The sequence below is a fragment of the Nerophis ophidion genome, linkage group LG02, assembly GCF_033978795.1.
Source record: "Nerophis ophidion isolate RoL-2023_Sa linkage group LG02, RoL_Noph_v1.0, whole genome shotgun sequence".
NCBI classification, from domain to species: Eukaryota; Metazoa; Chordata; class Actinopteri; order Syngnathiformes; family Syngnathidae; genus Nerophis; species Nerophis ophidion.
This window is the reverse complement of record NC_084612.1, coordinates 87,478,273-87,496,846: the sequence shown is the minus strand read 5'-3', so window position 1 is coordinate 87,496,846 and position 18,574 is coordinate 87,478,273. Positions and strand designations below refer to the sequence as shown.

Below are 18,574 nucleotides of genomic sequence, written 5' to 3'. Positions count from 1 at the left end.
TGCACCTTCAACATATGTTGGTCTGTTCATGTACACCTTAAACACATTTCTGTCCATCTACATACAACACCTCTTTTTAACATCGGTCTATCCATTCACTTACACCTTAAACACCTGTGTCTATTCCATGTACACCTTCAACATTTGCTTGTCAATTCATGTTCACCTTAAACATATTTCTGTCCATCTACATACACAACTCTTTAACATTTGTCTTTCCACTCACATACACCTTAAACATCTGTGTCTATTCCATGTACACCTTCAACATCTGTTGGTCTGTTCATGTACACCTTAAAAATATTTCTGTCCATCTACGTACAACACCTCTTTAACATCTGTTTGTCCATTCACATATACCTTAAACATCTCTTACTCTAGATGATGCACATCATAATATATATATATATATATATATATATATATATATATATATATATATATATATATATATATATATGTGTGTGTGTGTGTGTATTTGTGTATTGGTGTGCAGAAACCTGAGCTCAGTGAATCAGAGGACCAGAGAGAAGATGAGAGACACTTCAGGTCTTGTGGACTCTCTGGTCTCCTACATCCAACAGGAAGTGAGTGCGGAGGACAAGGTAAGAACACCTGCTGAGGTTATTGTCTTCCTCTTATTATAGACATATTGTATGGAGGTTTGTGAGTTCTTATCACTAGTCTTATCCTCGCTCCTTCCCTCAGGGGTTGGAGAACTCCCTGTGCATTTTGAGGAATCTGTCCTACCAGCTGTACTCAGAGCTCCCGACCTCAGTCCGAATTCGCCTGGAGGGTCCGACGAGGGGCTCGGCCCCCAGGAACAGCGAGGCCATTGGCTGCTTCACCATGTACAACAAGAAGAGCTCTGAGGTGAGCCCTAGGACCGCCTCCCTGGTTTTGTGGCTGGGCTTGAGATGGCCGCCCTCAGTCACGAGACAGAGCTTCTCCCAGGAGGCCCACTGAGTAATTTACTGCGCTCCACTTGGAGGCCAGCAGACAGAAACCTGAGCGCCGGGCTGGGGTCCAATGGGAGGATTAAGTTTCGGCAGAACAACTGATCTCAGCAGGTTTGATTACTCAGAACAATAGTAGACCGCGTCCAAAGTTACGTGCGTGGCCACCGTGTGCGTGAGACCTTCTGCAGCGCCATCTGTTGGCACCGCCCACTCCGTTACAAGTGTTTAGAAAACACCTCCAGGAAGTGACCATGTTGTCCTTCTCCAGCAACAGCGCAATCAGAGTCTGGCCATCCTGTCCGAGGTGTCCCGGGAGCCGAGGGGCGCGGAGTGGCTCTGGCACCCCAAGGTGGTGGCCCTGTACAAGCAGGTTCTGCAGAACAGCGAGAGCAGCTCCATCAGCAAAGAGGCGGCCATCGGAGCCCTGCAGAACATCACGGCGGGGGACGGCAGGGTACGCCTCCCCGAATGAAAGCCGCGGGGCCGGCGACGGCGTTGACGTGCTGTGTCTTCCTGCGTCGTAGTGGGCGTCAGTGCTGAGCATGGTGGTGCTGGAGCAGGAGAGGATGCTGCCAACCCTTTTGGACCTGTTAGACACCCAGAACGAGGCGGAGCTGCGACCTCTGACCGCCCTGCTGAGGAACCTGGCCAGACACGCCCCCAACAAGGACCTCATAGGTGGGTCACACGCATACTTGCCAACCTTGAGACCTACGAAATCGGGAGATGGGGGTGGGGTTTGGTGATAGCGGGGGGTGTATATTGTAGTGTCCCGGAAGAGTTAGTGCTGCAAAGTATTCTGGGTATTTATTCTTTTGTGTTTATGTTGTGCTACGGTGTGGATGTTCTCCCGAAATGTGTTTGTCATTCTTGTTTAGTGTGGGTTCACAGTCTGGCGCATATTTGTAACAGTGTTAAAGTTGTTTATACGGCCACCCTCAGTGTGACCTGTATGGCTGTTGACCAAATACGCCTTGATTACCAACCAATCCAGCTCTCACGCTCTCTCTGCCCCTCCCTCACTTTTCTGCTGCATGCTCACACCTGCACATTTTTCTTTTTTCAACCCCTTCTTGACCCTGTACTTATATTGTAAATACTCACAACCCTGACTCAAATCGCCGGACATTTGAGGCATTTAAGAAACCCCGCCCGGACAGCCCGGACGGGCCTGTGAAAGAGGACATGTCCAGGGAAAAGAGGACGTGGGGTCAGTCTACTCTACAAACGTCTATTGAAGCTTTTGTTGTACTTGTCTCTGAGCTAGCAGCTACACAACAGCTAAGCACACAAGCTAGATGAGGGGTTGGCCAAAGTTTTTCCTCAGAGGGCCACAGACTGACAAATCGAAGGATGCAACGGGCCATTCTGGTAGTTTTCACCTTCAAAACCAGTACAATAAATAGATTTTTTTTTAAAGAGTTAAAATAAACAATTTCTGTATACATTTCCTGTGAATGCTGGAGTTTGCATGTTCTCCCTGTGACTGCGTGGGTTGCCCACCACCTCAACCTCGATTACGTCACATCAAATATTCCACTTTGAAAAATAATTTTGGTGGAAGATTTTACATATTTTGTGGGTTTGCCATAAAAAAAATAGTTTTGTTTGACAAAAAAGGGCGGAAAACAAACAAACAAAAAGAACAACATAAAAAAAACTAAAACATTTTGAAATGATGAATGGATCTGAAGTTGATGTAGAGATTTAAGCATTAAATATAAAATGTATGTATGCCCTGGCACACCATTATCATCATTTTGTGACCAATGCAAAACCCTTTTTACACTTTTATAATTAAATGAATACACCTTCAACTTATTAAATAAAAATATAGAAAAAACTACCAGCAGCGGTAAAGTTTAGATCCATGAAGGAAAGAAGAAAGTGAATGAATGTTTATAACTGAATACATTTAGAAATTGCATACAAATTAGTCTTCTTTTTTTCCATCCATCCATTTTCTACCGCTTATTCCCTTTTGGGGTGGCGGGGGGTGCTGGCGCCTATCTCAGCTACAATTCGGCGTAAGGCGGGGTACACCCTGGACAAGTCGCCACCTCATCCCAGGGCGTCTTCTTTTTTTTTTAAATTGTATTTAATGAATTAAGTAATATTTATGACAACCTTTTTCCAAAACACAACATATAATGTGAGATATAACAGGACAATGCATATGTCTATCATTTGTTTTCAAAACGCTTGCAAAAAAGTGGGACCCCAAAAATTTACTATGAGACCCCATTTTTATGACTTTATGAGGTGGTGACTTTTCCAGGGTGTACACGGCCTTCCCCCCGAATGCAGCTGAGATAGGCGCCAGCGCCGCCCCGCCACCCCAAAAGGGAAAAGCAGTAGAAAATGGATGGGGTCCATGGGACCCCATTTTGAAAATTCCTAGCGCCTGTCAGTGGTATTTGTTGTTGATGAACCCCAAGATGCAGAGACGGAGGCAGGCATAGAATATGAAACATGATTAATTAAAACTAAACAACAACAAACAAAAAGCACGCACGTGAGCGGAATAACAAACTAAGGGAGCTAGCACTGGAAGCTAGAAAAAAAAAGGAACTTTAGCATGGAAGCTAGTGGATAGCAAACAGAAGAACTGGAAATAACTAATGCTAACAGAAACAGCTTACCGCAACAATGACCAGGACAAAATGTAGCATGACAGGTAGTAGCTGTAACAAAACGACACGACAGGTAGCACGACAAGAGTGACATGTGGCAACAACAATACAATGATCCAGCAACTGACACAAGACAAAGCAGGTACAAATAGGAGCGGGCTGATTGGCAACAGGTGTGGCCAGCTGCCAATCAGCTGCAGCTGAGGAGGAACACAGCACTAAGGTAACAAGACAGGAAGCTGACAAAATAAGAGCACGAGACAGGAACTAAAGACAGATAAATGCAGAGGAAAAAACTAAAACATAGACAAACTGCCAACACTGCTGTCAACAGAGGAGAAAAAATGCTTTATTTAAATAAATCTAGTATTTATACAGCAAGTTCAAGTATCATTGGCACGCATATACAGTATGTGTCCTCTTTTTGGGATTTCAGAATATGGTCAGCCTAATATAGAGGGCAACTTGTTTTTCCATTATACTGCTACGTAATATTATGTCGGTCCATGCAGCCAAGAACATGGTCAACGTCCTCGTGTCCAAGCTGCCCGGCGACGGCCTCCAGAAGACGCCGTCCAGCGAGGTGGTGGTCAACATCTGCGGCGCCCTCAACCACCTGGTCACCTGCAGCTCCTTGGCAGCGCGCGACATCTCGTACTTCAACGGCCTCCCGAAGCTGGTGGGCATCAAGTCGTCCCATGACAACAGGTAGGCGGACCTTGAGGACCCTCGCTGTAGTCCACTGTCATATGAGCGCTCGTAACGAGTGTTTATCGCTGGGCTTCCCCCTCATGGGGCTCTGGTATTTCCTCCTCGTTATCCTCACTCTTTCTCACACTTTGTCACCGTGTGGTTTTTTTTTTTTTAGCTCCGGAGGTCTCAAGGCTGCCAGAGCTGCTTCCACTGTCCTCTGCAACATGTTCCAGTACAGCAAGCTGCACAAAGACTACAAACTGGTGAGGGAAACTTGCTGACACTGCGATTTCAGTCCACCTTAACACTCAGAAACCACTTCATATTCGTCTTTTTTAAAGAGTATTCCAGTTAAGATGCTTCAGTTATCACAGGTTCTGTTGCTGGATGTTGATAGCAGACACTAAGTTTATGGTTTTTCTCTCAAGTTGAACGGCCCTGAGGTCTTATCATTTCCCGACTGGACCGAAATGTCCAGGAAAAATACTCCCTTAAACGTAAACGTAAGCAAACTCCTGTTCGGAACTCACAATACACGCTTGTTGGCCAAGTTAACACAGACTCGATTATACTGTTAACGTCCGAAAGGATAGACTTGATTTATCCCACATGGGGGAAATTCCACTGGACAAAAAGTATGCACGACTTGATATAATAATGAAATGTTAGAGGGACAAGTATTACAGTAAAAGTAGGAAAATAATATTAAATATGACACATATTGCACAACTAAAATACTACACCATGTATATATATATATATATATATATATATATGTATCAATCAATCAATCAATGTTTACTTATATAGCCCTAAATCACTAGTGTCTCAAAGGGCTGCACAAACCACCACGACATCCTCGGTAGGCCCACATAAGGGCAAGGAAAACTCACACCCAGCGGGAAATCGGTGACAATAATGATCCAGTGGGACGTTGGTGACAATAATGACTATGAGAACCTTGGAGAGGAGGAAAGCAATGGATGTCGAGCGGGTCTAACATGATACTGTGAAAGTTCAATCCACAATGGATCCAACACAGTCGCGAGAGTCCAGTCCAAAGCGGATCCAACACAGCAGCGAGAGTCCCGTTCACAGCGGAGCCAGCAGGAAACCATCCCAAGCGGAGGCGGATCAGCAGCGCAGAGATGTCCCCAGCCGATACACAGGCAAGCAGTACATGGCCACCGGATCGGACCGGACCCCCTCCACAAGGGAGGGGGGGACATAGAAGAAAAAGAAAAGAAACAGCAGATCAACTGGTCTAAAAAGGGAGTCTATTTAAAGGCTACAGTATACAAATGAGTTTTAAGGTGAGACTTAAATGCTTCTACTGAGGTGGCATCTCGAACTGTTACCGGGAGGGCATTCCAGAGTACTGGAGCCCGAACGGAAAACGCTCTATAGCCCGCAGACTTTTTTTGGGCTTTGGGAATCACTAACAAGCCGGAGTCCTTTGAACGCAGATTTCTTGCCGGGACATATGGTACAATACAATCGGCAAGATAGGATGGAGCTAGACCGTGTAGTATTTTATACGTAAGTAGTAAAACCTTAAAGTCACATCTTAAGTGCACAGGAAGCCAGTGCAGGTGAGCCAGTACAGGTGTAATGTGATCAAACTTTCTTGTTCTTGTCAAAAGTCTAGCAGCCGCATTTTGTACCAACTGTAATCTTTTAATGCTAGACATGGGGAGACCCGAAAATAGTACGTTACAGTATATATATATATATATATATATATATATATATATGTATATATATACATACAGGGCTTCACGGTGGCAGAGGGGTTAGTGCGTCTGCCTCACAATACGAAGTTCCTGCAGTCCTGGGTTCAAATCTAGGCTCGGGATCTTTCTGTGTGGAGTTTGCATGTTCTCCCCGTGACTGCGTGGGTTCCCTCCGGGTACTCCGGCTTCCTCCCACTTCCAAAGACATGCACCTGGGGATAGGTTGATTGGCAACACTAAATTGGCCCTAGTGTGTGAATGTTGTCTGTCTATCTGTGTTGGCCCTGCGATGAGGTGGCGACTTGTCCAGGGTGTACCCCGCCTTCCGCCCGATTGTAGCTGAGATAGGCGCCAGCACCCCCCGCGCGACCCCAAAAGGGAATGAGCGGTAGAAAATGGATGGATATATATATACATATATATATATATACAAAATCCAAAACCAGTGAAGTTGGCACGTTGTGTAAATGGTAAATAAAAACAGAATACAATACATTTGGAAATCCTTATCATTTCATATTCAATTGAATAGACTGCCAAGACAAGATATTTAATGTTCGAACTAAGAAACTTATTTTTTTTTGCAAATAATCATTAACTTAGAATTTAATGGCAGCAACACATTGCAAAAAACTTGGCCCAGGGGGATTTTTACCACTGTGTTACATGGCCTTTCCTTTTAACAACACTCAGTAAACATTTGGGAACTGAGGAGACCAATTTTTGAAGCTTTTCAGGTGGAATTCTTTCCCATTCTTGCTTGATGTACAGATTAAGTTGTGGTATTTTAGGCTTCATAATGCGCCACACATTTTCAATGGAAGACAGGTCTGGACTAAAGGCAGCCAGTCTAGTACACGCGCTCTTTTACTACGAAGCCACGCTGTTGTAACACGTGCAGAATGTGGCTGGGCATTGTCTTGCTGAAATAAGCAGGGGCGTCCCTGAAAATGTTGCTTGGATGGCAACATATGTTGTGCCAAACCTTATATGTACCGTTCAGCATTAATGGTGCCTTCACAGATGTGTAAGTTACCCATGCCTTGGGCACTAATACACCCCCATACCATCACAGATGTTGGCTTTTGAACTTTACGCCTATAATAGTCCGAAAGGTTATTTTCCTCTCTGGTCCGAAGGACACGACGTCCATAGTTTCCAAAAACTATTTGAAATGTGGACTCGTCAGACCACAGAACACTTCTACACTTTGCATCAGTCCATCTTAGATGAGCTCGGGGCCCAGCGAAGCCGGCAGCGTTTCTGGGTGGTGTTGATAAATGGTTTTGTCTTTGCATAGTAGAGTTTTAACTTTCACCTACAGATGTAGCGACGAACTGTAGTTACTGACAGTGGTTTTCTGAAGTGTTCCTGAGCCCATGTGGTGATATCCTTCACACACTGATATTGTTGTTTTTTTATGCAATACCGCCTGAGGGATGGAAGGTCTGTAATGTCATCGCTTAGGTGCAGTGATTTCTCCAGATTCTCTGAACCTTTTGATGATATTACGGACCATAGATGATGATATCCCTAAATTCTTTGGAATAACTCGTTGAGAAATGTTGTTCTTAAACTGTTCAACAATTTCTTCACGCATTTGTTCACAAAGTGGTGACCCTCACCCATCCTTGTTTGTGAATTTCATGGAAGCTGCTTTTACACCCAATCATGGCACCCACCTGTTCCCGATCGGTAGGTCGTGAGTTCAAACCCCGGCCGAGTCATACCAAAGACTATAAAAATGGGACCCATTACCTCCCTGCTTGGCACTCGGCATCAAGGGTTGGAATTGGGGGTTAAATCACCAAAAATGATTCCCGGGCGCGGCACTGCTGCTGCCCACTGCTCCCCTCACGGGTGATCAAAGGTGATAGGTCAAATGCAGAGAATAATTTCGCCACACGTAGTGTGTGTGTGACAATCATTGGAAAAAAGCAACAACAACAAAAAAGCGCCCTACTGTGTGAATGTGAGTGTGAATGTTGTCTGTCTATCTGTGTTGGCCCTGCGATGAGGTGGCGACTTGTCCAGGGTGTACCCCGCCTTCCGCCCGATTGTAGCTGAGATAGGCGCCAGTGCCCCCCGCCACCCCGAAAGGGAATAAGCGGTAGAAAATGGATGGATGGATGGATAGTCTGTTCACCTGTGGGGTGTTCCAAATATGTGTTTGATGAGCTTTTCTTGCCACTTGTACCAGCTTTTTTGAAACTTGTTGCAGGCATCAAATTCCTAATAAGCTAATATTCGCAAAAAATAACAAAGTTTTCCACTTCGAATGTTAACTATCTTGTCTTTGCAGTCTATTCAATTGAATATGAGTTGAAAAGGATTTGCAAATCATTGTATTCTGTACGTCGGATAGTCGAACCTCGGATTCAGGAGGAACAGTGTGGTTTTCGTCCTGGTCGTGGAACTGTGGACCAGCTCTATACTCTCGGCAGGGTTCTTGAGGGTGCATGGGAGTTTGCCCAACCAGTCTACATGTGCTTTGTGGACTTGGAGAAGGCATTCGACCGTGTCCCTCGGGAAGTCCTGTGGGGAGTGCTCAGAGAGTATGGGGTATCGGACTGTCTTATTGTGGCGGTCCGCTCCCTGTATGATCAGTGCCAGAGCTTGGTCCGCATTGCTGGCAGTAAGTCGGACACGTTTCCAGTGAGGGTTGGACTCCGCCAAGGCTGTCCTTTGTCACCGATTCTGTTCATAACTTTTATGGACAGAATTTCTAGGCGCAGTCAAGGCGTTGAGGGGTTCCGGTTTGGTAACCGCAGGATTAGGTCTCTGCTTTTTGCAGATGATGTGGTCCTGATGGCTTCATCTGACCGGGATCTTCAGCTCTCGCTGGATCGGTTCGCAGCCGAGTGTGAAGCGACCGGAATGAGAATCAGCACCTCCAAGTCCGAGTCCATGGTTCTCGCCCGGAAAAGGGTGGAGTGCCATCTCCGGGTTGGGGAGGAGACCCTGCCCCAAGTGGAGGAGTTCAAGTACCTAGGAGTCTTGTTCACGAGTGAGGGAAGAGTGGATCGTGAGATCGACAGGCGGATCGGTGCGGCGTCTTCAGTAATGCGGACGTTGTACCGATCCGTTGTGGTGAAGAAGGAGCTGAGCCGGAAGGCAAAGCTCTCAATTTACCGGTCGATCTACGTTCCCATCCTCACCTATGGTCATGAGCTTTGGGTCATGACCGAAAGGATAAGATCACGGGTACAAGCGGCCGAAATGAGTTTCCTCCGCCGTGTGGCGGGTCTCTCCCTTAGAGATAGGGTGAGAAGCTCTGCCATCCGGGAGGAACTCAAAGTAAAGCCGCTGCTCCTCCACATGGAGAGGAGCCAGATGAGGTGGTTCGGGCATCTGGTCAGGATGCCACCCGAACGCCTCCCTAGGGAGGTGTTTAGGGCACGTAAAACCGGTAGGAGGCCACGGGGAAGACCCAGGACACGTTGGGAAGACTATGTCTCCCGGCTGGCCTGGGAACGCCTCGGGATCCCCCGGGAAGAGCTAGACGAAGTGGCTGGGGAGAGGGAAGTCTGGGTTTCCCTGCTTAGGCTGCTGCCCCCGCGACCCGACCTCGGATAAGCGGAAGATGATGGATGGATGGATGGATGTATTCTGTATTTTTTTTACCATTTACACAACGTGGCAACTTCACTGGTTTTGGGTTCTGTATTAACACTGCCGTACTTGTATGACAGCTTGGCCGGGGAACAGATTCTTTCCGCTCCACCAGCGTTCCCGAACAGATCAGTTCATTCGCCGACGGAGGCCGTGCACTAACCTTGAGCGTGACACATCGCGGGTGGAGGTGTTGGGGGGGGGTCTGTCTTTCTCGGAGCAGTAATGGTGATTTAGGAGAAATGCTTCAGAATGCACCTTTGTCTGCGAACAAGAGCTGTGCGGCCATCTGGTTGCCGGGGCAACACCCCCCTCCCAGGACGGCCGCGGAGGCAGAAACAGTTGTGCGGATTGTGTTGTCGCGGGACAGTAGCTCCACTGTGCGTGAAGCTTTTACTGCGCTGACTGATGTGCCGACCGCTTCGGGCCAGCGTCTCCTCTTAACGCGCTCGACCCGCCCAAGAATGTTCTCCTCTGAAGTTGTGAAGGCGACCACTGTCCACCCGGCGGGTCGTCACACGGACCGACGGCTCCTAACCTTTCCAACAATGGAAAGATTGCCTTGTTTTGGAGCGGAAAAGTAGCACCATGTTCTGGACCACCTTGTGATTGCTGTCCGCTTGCAGCATGTGAGTGTTGTTTTCTTCAGCTGGCAAACGTGTGACGACAACCATAGAACAGGAAGTGGCGCTGACTGTGACTTACAATGCAGTATGGGCAATATCATTCATTGCCTATGGCAGTGATTTTCAACCACTGTGCCGCGATATAGAGTCTGGTGTGCCGTGGGAGATGATCTAATTTCACCTATTTGGGGTAAAAAAACATTTTTTACCCCAAATAGGTGAAATTAGATCATCAATCAATCAATCAATGTTTACTTATATAGCCCTAAATCACTAGTGTCTCAAAGGGCTGCACAAACCACCACGACATCCTCGGTAGGCCCACATAAGGGCAAGGAAAACTCACACCCAGTGGGACATTGGTGACAATGATGACTATGAGAACCTTAGAGAGGAGGAAAGCAATGGATGTCGAGCGGATCTAACATGATACTGTGAAAGTTCAATCCACAATGGATCCAACACAGTCGCGAGAGTCCAGTCCAAAGAGGATCCAAGACACAGCAGCGAGAGTCCCGTTCACAGCGGAGCCAGCAGGAAACCATCCCAAGCGTAGGCGGACCAGCAGCGCAGAGATGTCCCCAGCCGATACACAGGCGAGCAGTAAATGGCCACCGGATCGGACCGGACCCCCTCCACACGGGAGAGTGGGACATAGAAGAAAAAGAAAAGAAACGGCAGATCAACTGGTCTAAAAAGGGAGTCTATTTAAAGGCTAGAGTATACAAATGAGTTTTAAGGTGAGACTTAAATGATTCTACTGAGGTGGCATCTCGAACTGTTACCGGGAGGGCATTCCAGAGTACTGGAGCCCGAACGGGAAATGCTCTATAGCCCGCAGACTTTTTTTGGGTTTTGGGAATCACTAATAAGCCGGAGTCCTTTGAACGCAGATTTCTTGTCGGGACATATGGTACAATACAATCGGCAAGATAAGATGGAGCTAGACCGTGTAGTATTTTATACGTAAGTAGTAAAACCTTAAAGTCACATCTTAAGTGCACAGGAAGCCAGTGCAGGTGAGCCAGTACAGGCGTAATGTGATCAAACTTTCTTGTTCTTGTCAAAAGTCTAGCAGCCGCATTTTGTACCAACTGTAATCTTTTAATGCTAGACATGGGGAGACCCAAAAATAATACGTTACAGTAGTCGAGGCGAGACGTAACAAACGCATGGATAATGATCTCAGCATCTCTAGTGGACAGAATGGAGCGAATTTTAGCGATATTACGGAGATGAAAGAAGGCCGTTTTAGTAACGCTTTTAATGTGTGCCTCAAAGGAGAGAGTTGGGTCGAAGATAATACCCAGATTCTTTACCGTGTCGCCTTGTTTAATTGTTTGGTTGTCAAATGTTAGAGTTGTATTATTAAATAGAGTTCGGTGTCTAGCAGGACCGATAATCAGCATTTCCGTTTTTTTGGCGTTGAGTTGCAAAAAGTTAGCGGACATCCATTGTTTAATTTCATTAAGACACGCCTCCAGCTGACTACAATCCGGCGTGTTGGTCAGCTTTAGGGGCATGTAGAGTTGGGTGTCATCAGCATAACAGTGAAAGCTAATACCGTATTTGCGTATGATGTCACCTAGCGGCAGCATGTAGATGCTGAAGAGTGCAGGGCCAAGGACCGAACCCTGGGCAACTCCACACGTTACCTTAACATAGTCCGAGGTCACATTGTTATGGGAGACACATCAACACATCATTTGCAGACTACACTTACTGGTTAGTCTGCAAATGATGTGTTGTTGTTGAGTGTCGGTGTTGTCTAGAATAAATAAATAAATGATAAATGGGTTGTACTTGTATAGCGCTTTTTTACCTTCAAGGTACTCAAAGCGCTTTGACACTACTTCCACATTTACCCATCCACACACACATTCACACACTGATGGAGGGAGCTGCCATGCAAGGCGCTAACCAGCACCCATCAGGAGCAAGGGTGAAGTGTCTTGCTCAGGACACAACGGACGTGACGAGGTTGGTAACCGTGTAATACTCTCCCATATCAGTAGGTGGCAGCCGGTAGAAAAATTGCTTTGTGTGGGAGGCAGTGTGCAGGTAAAAAAGATATTTAATGCTTAAACAAGAAAATAAACAAAAGGTGAGTGCCCCTAAGATAAGGCATTGAAGCTTAGGGAAGGCTATGCGGAAAAAAACTAAAACTGAACTACAAAGTAAACAAAACCAGAATGCTGGACGACAGCAAAGACTTACTGCAGAGCAAAGACGGCGTCCACAAAGTACATCTGTACATGACAATCAACAATGTCCCCACAAAGAAGGATAATCCATCCATTTTCTACCAGTTATTCCCTTCGGGGTCACGGGGGGCACTGGAGCCTATCTCAGCTACTATCGGGCGGAAGGCGGGGTACACCCTGGACAAGACGACACCTCATCACAGGGTAAAAACAACTGAAATATTCCTGATTGCTAAAACAAAGTAGATGCGGGAAAAGTCATATCCAAAAATTGCGACAATGACTTTTTACTGTCAACTGAGTTTCGTTTTTTAGTTATTTCTGCTGGTGGTGTGCCTCCTGATTTTTTCAACACAGAAAATGTGCCTCGGCTCTAAAAAAGTTGAAAAATACTGGCCTCTGGCACCTGTTCTTAGAGAGGGTAGGGAGTGAGCAAGAACCTACACCCAGGAGACCTTAGGTACAATTTATAGCAGCGGTGTTCAAACATTTTACAGCATGAATAAAAATAAAAGGGGGCCATTTGGATACATGTTGTACATTAAAGATACTCAATCGATCAATGTTTATTCATATAGCCCTAAATCACAAGTCGAATCCGCATAAAGAAGAGCCAAATGAGGTAGTTCGGGGATCTGGTCAGGATGCCACCCGAACACCTCCCTAGGGAGGTGTCTAGGGCACGTCCAACCGGTAGACCCAGGACTCGTTGGGAAGACTATGTCCCCCGGCTGGCCTGGGAACGCCTCAGGATCCCCGGGAAGAGCTGGACGAAGTGGTTGGGGAGAGGGAAGTCTGGGCTTCTCTGCTTAGGCTGCTGCCCCCGCGACCCGACCTCAGATAAGGGGAAGAAGATGGATGGATGGATGGAAATCACAAGTGTGTCAAAGGGCTGCACAAACCCTTTGAGACATCCTCGGTTCAGAGCTCACATAAGGGCAAAGAAAAACTCACAACTCAGTGGGACATCAATGTGATTATGTGACGATGAGAAACCTTGGAGAGGACCACAGATGTGGGTGACCCCCTCCACCCATTCCTCCCTCTAGGGGAGACCGGATGCAATAGACGTCGAATGGATCTAACATAATAGTGAGAGTCCAGTGCATAGCTGATCCAACATAATAGTGAGAGTCCAGTCCATAGTGGATATAACATAATATTGTGAGAGTCCAGTCCATTGTGGATCCAACATAATAGTGAGAGTCCAGTTCATAGTGGATTTAACATAATAGTGAGGGTCCAGTCCATAGGGGATCTAACATAATATTGTGAGAGTCCAGTCCATAGTGGATCTAACATAATAGTGAGAGTCCAGTCCATAGTGGATCTAACATAATAGTGAGAGTCTAGTCCATAGTGGATTTAACATAATAGTGAGAGTCCAGTCCACAGGGGATCTAACATAATAGTGAGAGTCCAGTTCATAGTGGATTTAACATAATAGTGAGGGTCCAGTCCATAGGGGATCTAACATAATATTGTGAGAGTCCAGTCCATAGTGGATCTAACGTAATAGTGAGAGTCCAGTTCATAGTGGATTTAACATAATAGTGAGGGTCCAGTCCATAGGGGATCTAACATAATATTGTGAGAGTCCAGTCCATAGTGGATCTAACATAATAGTGAGAGTCCAGTCCATAGTGGATCTAACATAATAGTGAGAGTACAGTCCTTAGTGGATCTAACATAATAGTGAGAGTCCAGTTCATAGTGGATCTAACATAATAGTGAGAGTCCAGTGCATAGTGGATCCATCATAATATTGTGAGAGTCCAGTCCATAGTGGATCCAACATAATAGTGAGAGTCCAGTCCATAGTGGATCTAACATAATAGTGAGAGTTCAGTCCATAGTGGATCTAACATAATAGTGAGAGTCCAGTCCATAATGGATCTAACATAATATTGTGAGAGTCCAGTCCATAGTGGATCTAACATAATAGTGAGAGTCCAGTCCATAGTGGATCTAACATAATAGTGAGAGTTCAGTCCATAGTGGATCTAACATAATAGTGAGAGTCCAGTCCATAATGGATCTAACATAATATTGTGAGAGTTCAGTCCATAGTGGATCTAACATAATAGTGAGAGTCCAGTCCATAATGGATCTAACATAATATTGTGAGAGTCCAGTCCATAGTGGATCTAACATAATAGTGAGAGTCCAGTCCATAGTGGATCTAACATAATAGTGAGAGTCCAGTCCATAATGGATCTAACATAATATTGTGAGAGTCCAGTCCATAGTGGATCTAACATAATAGTGAGAGTCCAGTCCATAGTGGATCTAACATAATAGTGAGAGTCCAGTCCATAATGGATCTAACATAATATTGTGAGAGTCCAGTCCATAGTGGATCTAACATAATAGTGAGAGTCCAGTCCATAGTGGATCTATCATTATAAGGAAAGTCCAGTCCATAGTTGGGCCAGCAGGAGACCATCCAGAGATGTCCCAAAACAATACACAGGCGAGCGGTCCACCAGCACTTCATCCATGGCAACCGGACCTGTGTCCCCTCCCCCCTCCACAAGGGAGAGGGAGGCAGAGGAGAAAAGAAAAGAAACGGCAGATCAACTGGTCTAAAAAGAGGGTATATTTAAAGGCTAGAGTATACAAATGAGTTTTAAGATGGGACTTAAATGCTTCTACTGAGGTAGCATCTCTAACTGTTACCGGGAGGGCATTCCTGAGTACTGGAGCCCGAATAGAAAACACTCTATAGCCCGCAGACTTTTTTTGGGCTCTGGGAATAAACTAATAAGCCAGATTTCTTTGAACGCAAATTTCTTGCCGGGACATATGGTACAATACAATCGGCAAGATAGGATGGAGCTAGAACGTGTAGTATTTTTTACATAAGTAGTAAAACCTTAAAGTCACATCTTAAGTGCTTTTTTACTGGTAACAAAACATATTCTGTGTTCAAAGCCCAAAACCAGTGAAGTTGGCACGTTGTGTAAATGGTAAATAAAAACAGAATACAATAATTTGCAAATACTTTTCAACTTCAATTCAATCGAAAAGACTGCAAAGACAAGATACTTAATGTTCGAACTGGTAAACTTTGTTATTTTTTGCAAATATTAGCTCATTTGGAATCTGATGCCGACAACATGTTTCAAAAAAGCTGGCACAAGTGGCAAAAAAGACTGAGAAAGTTGAGGAATGCTCATTAAACACTTATTTGGAACATCCCACAGGTTAACAGGCTAATTGAGAAAAGGTGGGTGCCATGATTGGGTATAAAAGCAGCTTCCATGAAATACTCAGTCATTCACAAACAAGGACGGGGCGAGGGTCACCACTTTGTGAACAAATGCGTGAGCAAATTGTCCAACAGTTTAAAAACAACCTTTCTCAACCAGCTTTTGCAAGGAATTTTGGGATTTCACCATCTAGAAATAACTGCATGTAAGCGATGGACCTTAGATCCCTCAGGCGGTAATGCATCAAAAAGCAACATCAGTGTTTAAAGGATATCACCACAAGGGCTCAAGAACACTTCAGAAAACCACTGTCAGTAACTATAGTTGGTTGCTACATCTGTAAGTGCAAGTTAAAACTCTGCTATGCAAAAAGCGAAAGCCATTTATCAACAACACCCGGAAACGTCCTTCATGCCAAAGAGGAAAAGAACCATCCGGACTGTTAAAGGCGCAAAGTTCAAAATTAAATATCTTGTCCTTGCAATCTATTCAACTGAATATAAGTTGAAAAGGATTTGTAAATCTTTGTATTCTGTTTTTATTTACCATTTACACAAAGTGCCAACTTCACTAGTTTTGTGTTTTGTAAATTTACCCCCAAATAAAGCATTTTCAAGCATAAATATGGACAAATGAACTCAAATAAATTCCAATACTACAGTAGGATTTGTCACTACACCAGAGCAGTTCAGTATCGTGGCCACTGATTGGCTCAGCCTCAGGCAGCATTACTAATATTAGCATATTAATTTTGTTAGCAAATTTAGTAGCCAAACGACTCAGTCATATGACTTGGTATTGGATTTTAACACGCTAGCATGCCAGCGTTAGCAAGATAATTTTAAAGCTATTTTTAAAGTATTTTTTCAAAACCATGCACCTTACAGTCATATAACTTGGTACATGCTAATTGTTAGCATTCTAATTGTTAGCATGCTAACGTTGATTAGCGTACTAGCTTTTTATTTATTGCCAATTTTGTTGCCAAACACCTCAAGTCATATGACTTAGCAATTGGCACATGCTAACTATTAGCATGCTAATATTAGCATTCTAGCGTGCTAACTTTTTCTGCCAATTTAACAGGCAAACACCTCAGGCCTATAACCTGATACTTGACACATGTTTGTTAGCATACTAATGTTTGCATTCTAACAGACTAACATGAGCATGCTAACTTTTTTAGCCAATTTTACAGACGAACACCTCACAGTCATTTCGTTTGTTATTCGACACATGCTAACTGTTTGCGTTAACATATTAACATTAGTTATTATTAGCCAATTTTGCAGCAATGGACGGATGGATGTCCTCAAGGTGGGAGCAAATATGTAGCATTCAGGGACCCCTTGGTATTTAAGATTTTTTTTTGCACAATTACTAGGAAAGGTTGTTTGGATTGTGTTATATAAGTAAATACTATGCTATCAGTTTGTAGTACTTTCCGGGGCATTGATCTAATTTACTCACATTGTCCTTAAGATTGGAGCAAATATGTAGCATTCAGGGAACCCTTGATACTTAATTTTTTTTTTTTTTGCACCATTACTAGGAAAGGTTGTTTGGATTCTGTCATGTAAGTAAATGCTATGCTATAATTTTATAGTACTTTCAAATGGCATTAATCTGATTTGCTCACATTGTCGTCCAGATGGGAGCACATATGTAGCATTCAGGGACCTCTTTGTATCTAAGATTGTTTTCTTTTTTGCACCATTACTTGGAAAGGTTGTTTGGATTGTGTCATATAAGTAAATGCTATGCTATCATTTTGTAGTACTTTCAGGGGGCATTGATCTAATTTACTCACATTGTCCTCAGGATGGGAGCAAATATGTAGCATTCAGGGACCCCTTGGTATTTAAGATTTTTTTTTTGCACAATTACTAGGACCAATAGGAACGCAGAGGTGAGGGTCAAACCAGATAAAAGATGAACGTGTGCAGACGCCAAGTAGGAGAACATCTGGCCGAGCCGACGCCCTCCACTCATTTAAACACAACTCTTAGCAACGTGTTCGGACCCTCGAACTCAGGTGTGTCCAAACTGCAGCGTTTTGGTTTTATTAAACAAAATCAAAACAAACCCGATTAGAACATTACTCAAAACAACTAGAATACGCAATTTTGGGACAAATTGTGCGTGAATGCTGAAATGTGCAGGCCGCTGAAACGCGAAATGCGAAGCTAAATGCTAGCGTTAGCAATGCTAACAGTTAGAATGTGCCAAGTCCTGTGACTAGGAGGCGTATGCATGTAAAATTTGCAACGAAAAAGAAAAAAGTGTGCATGTTTGTTAACAGTCAGCATAGTACCAAGTTATAGGACTCTGGGGTGTTCGGCTGTAAAGATGGCAGACATAGGGTGTTAGAACGCTAACATTAGCATGCTTAAAGTTAGCATGTGTCATGAATTGATTCATGTGGACCGTGACTTAAACTTATAAATAAATATAAATTATATATATATATATATACATATAGGTATACATATAAATATATATATATACACAAACATATATATATAAATATATGTATATATATGTATACATATATATGTATCTCCGTGTACTCCGGCTTCCTCCCACTTCCAAAGACATGCACCTGGGGATAGGTTGATTGGCAACACTAAATGGTCCCTAGTGTGTGAATGTGAGTGGGACGGCGTGGCGCAGTGGAAGAGTGGGAGAGTCGCCGTGCGCAACCCGAGCGTCTCTGGTTCAATTCCCACCTAGTACCAACCTTGTCACGTCCGTTGTGTCCTGAGCAAGACACTTCACCCTTGCTCCTGATGGGTGCTGGTTGGCGCCTTGCATGGCAGCTCCCTCCATCAGTGTGTGAATGTGTGTGTGAATGTGTAAATGTGGAAGTAGTGTCAAAGCGCTTTGAGTACCTTGAAGGTAG

The 18,574-nt window shown here is 44.5% G+C and overlaps 1 protein-coding gene across 2 annotated transcripts in view; it reads left to right on the top strand.

Annotated features, from left to right (window-relative positions):
- The window catches only part of LOC133547938 (plakophilin-3-like), an 86,894-nt gene that overhangs the window by 42,628 nt on the left and 25,692 nt on the right, over positions 1-18,574 (top strand). The window contains exons 7-12 of one of the 2 annotated variants that reach the window (XM_061893403.1): positions 497-605; positions 709-873; positions 1,234-1,413; positions 1,484-1,637; positions 4,105-4,300; positions 4,461-4,548. In XM_061893403.1, coding sequence (XP_061749387.1) covers positions 497-605; positions 709-873; positions 1,234-1,413; positions 1,484-1,637; positions 4,105-4,300; positions 4,461-4,548 — 892 coding nt within the window. Of the gene's footprint in view, positions 1-496; positions 606-708; positions 874-1,227; positions 1,414-1,483; positions 1,638-4,104; positions 4,301-4,460; positions 4,549-18,574 lie in introns of both variants that reach the window. The other variant, XM_061893402.1, reaches the window with a different exon arrangement.